This window comes from Diaphorina citri, unplaced genomic scaffold (genome assembly GCF_000475195.1).
Source record: "Diaphorina citri unplaced genomic scaffold, Diaci psyllid genome assembly version 1.1 scaffold1896, whole genome shotgun sequence".
In the NCBI taxonomy this organism is placed as follows: Eukaryota; Metazoa; Arthropoda; class Insecta; order Hemiptera; family Psyllidae; genus Diaphorina; species Diaphorina citri.
This window is the reverse complement of record NW_007379322.1, coordinates 51,937-57,838: the sequence shown is the minus strand read 5'-3', so window position 1 is coordinate 57,838 and position 5,902 is coordinate 51,937. Positions and strand designations below refer to the sequence as shown.

At 40.2% G+C, this 5,902-nt stretch overlaps 2 protein-coding genes across 2 annotated transcripts; both read left to right on the top strand.

Annotated features, from left to right (window-relative positions):
- Positions 1 to 293: 293 nt before the first annotated feature.
- LOC113470876 lies at positions 294 to 658 on the top strand (the record flags this gene model as incomplete). Its single annotated transcript, XM_026829617.1, has 1 exon — positions 294 to 658. A coding segment is annotated over one exon (365 nt), but the record flags the coding sequence as incomplete, so codon positions are not given.
- Positions 659 to 793: 135 nt separating this feature from the next.
- On the top strand, positions 794 to 2,022 carry LOC113470875. Its single transcript, XM_026829615.1, has 3 exons — positions 794 to 809; positions 1,214 to 1,823; positions 1,931 to 2,022. Exons 1-2 carry the CDS (start codon positions 794 to 796, stop codon positions 1,810 to 1,812), a joined length of 615 nt encoding a protein of 204 aa, XP_026685416.1. The 3' UTR covers positions 1,813 to 1,823; positions 1,931 to 2,022.
- The last annotated feature ends 3,880 nt before the right edge of the window (positions 2,023 to 5,902 follow it).

Below are 5,902 nucleotides of genomic sequence, written 5' to 3'. Positions count from 1 at the left end.
CTTTCCATTTCTCCTTTGTAGGCGTGGGTAGACTTTCTGCTTTTAGGTTTGCTATTATTGCAATACAAACATCCTGGAATACAAACAATCGTTTGAACAGTGGAGTGACCAAGACGATAATTGAAGGCAATGGTTCGATACGAATCTCCAGTGGCCAAGAACCTGCAAAAAAGGAAAATTTAATAATTACTCAAACTTTACGTTTAATTAATCAATTAAAATTTATTAATTAAACGTTTAATGTTGCTTAACATGGGTGATCAAAAAGATATTTTTTTCATTTTTCCTTGCAGGTATTGCATGTAAAAAGAGGTGGGAGTCACTTCGAGGGCAGCTTCGCAAACATCTCAAAGCCCGGGAAACATCAACTGGAAGGGCGGCCAAGAAAATTCGAAAATGGAAATTGGAGGATGAGATGGCATTTCTAATACCGTTCCTGAAAGACAAGGCACGAGTATCTTCTCTGGGTGGCACTGCTGAAGAAGAAGATGATGATGTGGATTCGGATGATCCTGAACCACAGGAAGTAGGTGGTTTCCAATGGTGGGATGATAGTGCTTCCCAAGATGGTGCTCCCCAAGGGCAGGATGTTGGTGCTTCGCAAGGGCGGGCTCCCAAAAAGCACAATGGAAATTGGAGGATGAGATGGCATTTCTAATACCGTTCCTGAAAGACAAGGCACGAGTATCTTCTCTGGGTGGCACTGCTGAAGATGAAGATGATGTGGATCTGGATGATCCTGAACCACAGGAAGTAGGTGGTTTCCAATGGTGGGATGATAGTGCTTCCCAAGATGGTGCTCCCCAAGAGCAGGATGTTAGTGCTTCGCAAGGGCGGGCTCCCAAAAAGCATAGGAAGAACGCGAATTCTGCAAGTGCCACGCTTACGAATTATCTTATTCGACAGAACGAATGTGAACCGGCAGGAATATCGGCACCAGAAACCCAAAGAGACAGTGTAGATCGCTCAGATATGACCGAAACCATTCCACGACATCTCCTGAAAGATTCATTGAAACCAATCTGGCAAGGAGGATGTCATGGTCTACGGAATCAAAAGCTTTGCTAAAATCGAGGAGCAATAAAATCGTAGGAAAATTTAATAATTACTTAAACTTTACGTTTAATTAATAAATTGAAATTTATTAATTAAACGTTTAATGTTGCTTAACATGGGTGATCAAGAAAATATTTTTTTTCATTTTTCCTTGCAGGTATTGCATGTAAAAAGAGGTGGGAGTCACTTCGAGGGCAGCTTCGCAAACATCTCAAAGCCCGGGAAACATCAACTGGAAGGGCGGCCAAGAAAATTCGAAAATGGAAATTGGAGGATGAGATGGCATTTCTAATACCGTTCCTGAAAGACAAGGCACGAGTATCTTCTCTGGGTGGCACTGCTGAAGATGATGATGATGATGTGGATCTGGATGATCCTGAACCACCGGAAGTAGGTGGTTTCCAATGGTGGGATGATGGTGCTTCCCAAGATGGTGCTCCCCAAGGGTCGGATGTTAGTGCTTCGCAAGATGGTGCTTCCCAAGGGCGGGCTCCCAAAAAGCATAGGAAGAACGCGAATTCTGCAAGTGCCACGCTTACGAATTATCTTATTCGACAGGAAGAATGTGAACCGGCAGGAATATCGGCACCAGAAACCCAAAGAGACAGTGTAGATTTATTTTTCGACAGTATTAAGGCCACTGTGCGCACATTTTCTCCTGCTGATTTTTATGACGTGAAAACTAAAATTTTCAATACAGTCTCTCAAATAGAACGAAAGTATCTCATGCCTCAAGACTCTCAAGAGAATGTATAAGTTCATAATACATTCAGACAAGAGTACTCATTCAATGATAACTCAAATTATGGTAACTACAGTGCCTACACCAGTAACGTTTCGTCACATTCATCTACTGCTGATAAGTTCATAATACATTCAGACAAGAGTACTCATTCAATGATAACTCAAATTATGGTAACTACAGTGCCTACACCAGTAACGTTTCGTCAAATCGTTAACGTTTCGTAAAATAAATATAAAAATACTTACCTATCATCAACAGTACCACGTAGCCAGATACTGTTCATTTATGACGTGAAAACTAAAATTTTCAATACAGTCTCTCAAATAGAACGAAAATATCTCATGCCTCAAGAGAATGTATAAGTTCATAATACATTCAGACAAGAGCACTCATTCAATGATAACTCAAATTATGGTAACTACAGTGCCTACACCAGTAACGTTTCGTCAAATCGTCACATTTATCGGTAATTATGCAGAAGTCACGTCCATGTTATGACGTGAAAACTAAAATTTTCAATACAGTCTCTCAAATAGAACGAAAATATCTCATGCCTCAAGAGAATGTATAAGTTCATAATGCATTCAGACAAGAGTACTCATTCAATGATAACTCAAATTATGGTAACTACAGTGCCTACACCAGTAACGTTTCGTCACATTCATCTACTGCTAATGCTCCTGTAACTGTGCCCACTCCTTTATCCTCTCTAGCGTCCTATGTAGAGGATTTCTCTCCTAGAGAGAACACTTAAATACCTACTATGTCACCTAAATTTCCCCCTAATTCAATAGAATGGGGGAAAGTATGTTGTTATAAAAATAAACAGCAGAAATGTGTTATTGCCTTTGAAAACAAAAAATCTGATTTTATCTTTTTTTTAAAAAAAGAGGTTTGACAGAGGGAACTGTAACTGCTATGGTCCGAACCTCACCTGTTTGCGATAAAATTTACCCCGGGTGGGAATGATACCCGCGACCTATCGCAAACACGCTACCCTCCAACTAAGCCGACATTTGGACGGAATTTGCTAGAACGTAATTAGCCATCATATGACCTCTCGGTCAACAACATCGAGTCATGGCCGTATTTAGGTGGAGGGACCGAGGGGAGGTCCGGCCCCGTTCATTTTTCTCCTTTACTGTAGGCCAAAGTCCAAAAATCCCCCCGTACATCACTCCCCGGGACTTTTCAGTCTCATTCTGGCAATATAAGCAGGGTATATTCTATTCTATTTTATTCTATTCTATTCTATTCTATTTTGACTCTCAGCCCCCCTTCAAAGAAATCCTGTACACGCCCCTGCACGGAGTCTCTAGTTACTAGTATATAATGTTGTTGTTTTAGCGGTTTAGCTTTCGCCGATTGGCGATAGCAGAATAAAGAAAATATATAATATATAAAACAAGGGGCACGGTTGGTCCAGTGGTAACGCGCTCGCTTGCCATGCAGAAAAAATCGAAAAAATGCACTAAAAATCGGAAAAACGTGGGTGTGCGCAATAGAAAAATCACTTCAGAAAAAAAATTGAAGATTTTCTCGAAACAAGAAAAGAGATCACCCGGGGGGTAAGAGCTAAATTTCGCGAGAGAAAATTTGGCCCGAAAGGACTAACAATGTGGGGAGGTTCGTTCTCTTCTCTGCGAAATTGGGGATGGACAATTAGAGTCGAGGAAAAGCTCTTACCTTATGAAGTTGAGTCTCTCCGCTGGATCCCCGGGGATGATATACGTAAACTTCACCGATGTTATTGTAGGTAGTGTTAACTGGAGACTGCCGGGTCCGAGCTTAATATTTGGGAAAAGTGTAAGGGAGAGGAGAGAGGCAGAGAGAGAGATAGTAGCTACAAGTTATGTGCCATTTCTAACCAAAACTTACATAGTGGCGACGCAACAGGGACTTTTCAGTCCTATTCGGGCAGGATAAACAAGGTATATTCTATTCTATTATGTAGAATAATTGTAGTCATTATGATGTTATCCACATTGCTTGGCTTGGAATTCAGTGTTCTTAGATAAATTCTAAATTTTTGGGTTAAAATATACCAAACGCATTTTCCACTACATGGCGAGCACGACATAGACGGTAATTGAAAATGCGTTTCTCCACGTCTTCCATGGACTGTGGTTCTGGGTAGGGTCTCATGAGATTCTTCTTCAATGGAAAGGCCGAATCGGCTGTTATTACATACCTATATGGTGCCTTGGTATTGATTCCAGGGAGATTCTTGTCTTCTGGTATGTTTAATGTTCCATTATTTAATGCTTTTCCTAGCGCTGAACTTGCGAATATTCCCCTATCGGAATTTTTACCATATGATCCTATGTCAACAAAAATGAATTTGTATTGTGCGTCCACAACACCACAGAAAATGTGTGCTTGTAATTGAAATAATTAGATCCACTGTTTGCAGGGGCAACTATTTTTATATGTTTACCATCTAACGCCCCAAGGCAGTGGGGGAAATTCCAGAGGTTCCAAAATTCATTTGCTATCTCTTTCCATGTCTCCTTTGTAGGCGTGGGTAGACTCTCTGCTTTTAGGTTTGCTATTATTGCAATACAAACATCCTGGACAATTGTTTGAACAGTGGAGTGACCAAGACGATAATTGAAGGCAATGGGTCGATACGAATCTCCAGTGGCCAAGAACCTGCAAAAAAGAATAGGAGAGGCCCTAGAACACTGCCTTGTGGGACACCAGAAGTACAACGAGGTTTGATAGAGGGAACTATAAGAGCAAAGGTCTAATCTGTAACAATGGAGGTACATCGCATCGTCCCAATCGAAGTGAGAAGGAAGGCAGGATAGGAGAGAGCCAGTTGCGGGTTCGCATCCCGCCCGGAATTTTATAATAATGATAATAATAATAATAATAGACTCTTGAGTGGAAGGTAACCACTAAGCGAGGTTAACGCCGGAGGCGTTCTCTGCCACCTAACCCTTAGAGCTCCATTATTAAGTGGTCAAAATCTCAAATAAATGATAAAATTCCCTGCCTCGGCTGGGATCGAATCCACGCCCTCCTGTTTACCAGGCGAGCGTCTTGACCACTACGCTACCGATAATGCTTTAACCTATCCTGACTTCATTTTCTTCGATTTCGAGACCGTAAGACCTTCACTTATAGGACGGTAAGCAGTTACAGTCCGCGCTATCAAACCTCTCAGTCCTGTTTCCTTGGCACCAATGAACAGACCTCCTTTTTTTCTGCACACAACTCGTGACACCGCACTCTCATCTCGCGAATTCTACCACAACAACCATCAGCCTCGCTAATCCTACCACAACAACTAGCCTGCAGTTCCACTGTTCCACTACTTGCCTTCTAACTCAGAGTTCACAGGACTCTTCCATGAGTCACACTAATTATGAATTTATAATAATAATAATGATAATAATAATGATTATGATGATGTATGATTGTATGATGATAATAATAATTTACCTACTTGAGCTATTGAGTATGATTGTAAACACAGTACAAAAGCATAACAACTGTGTGACCTTGGATTGAAGAAGAAGAGGAAGAAGAAGAAGAAACAGAAAAAACGAAGTAGAGAATAAGAAGAAGATCATGATGATGACGACGATGAAGAAGATAAAGTAGGGAGAACAAGAAGAAGAAAACGAAGTAGAGAAAAGGAGATGAAGAAAGAGAAAAGGAAGGAGTAGAAGAAAACACTTTACGAGTAAAAAAGGAAGAAAAAGAAGAAGAAGAAGAAGAAGAAGGAGAACAAGAAGAAAGAGATGCACTCCATTAAGTGAGATGAAAAGTATGATAATAAAAAACAAATCACAAAAAAGTAATAAAATAAGAAATAATAATAATAAAAAAAGAGATAATAAAACAGAATGTAATGAAAAAGAGAAGGAAGAAGAAGACGAAGAAGAAAAAGGAGAAGAAGAGGAGGAGGAAGAAGAAGAAGAAAACGAGAAGAACTTCATATAAAAAGAAAAGTAAAAAAGAGAGAAGAATAATAACATGTAAAAGGGGACACAGAGGAATAGAGCAGAAGAGAGAGAATGAATGAAGAAAATGAAAAATGATCTGTGAGGAGGAGAAGAAAAGAAGAGGAAGAAGAAGAATCAGAACAAGAAT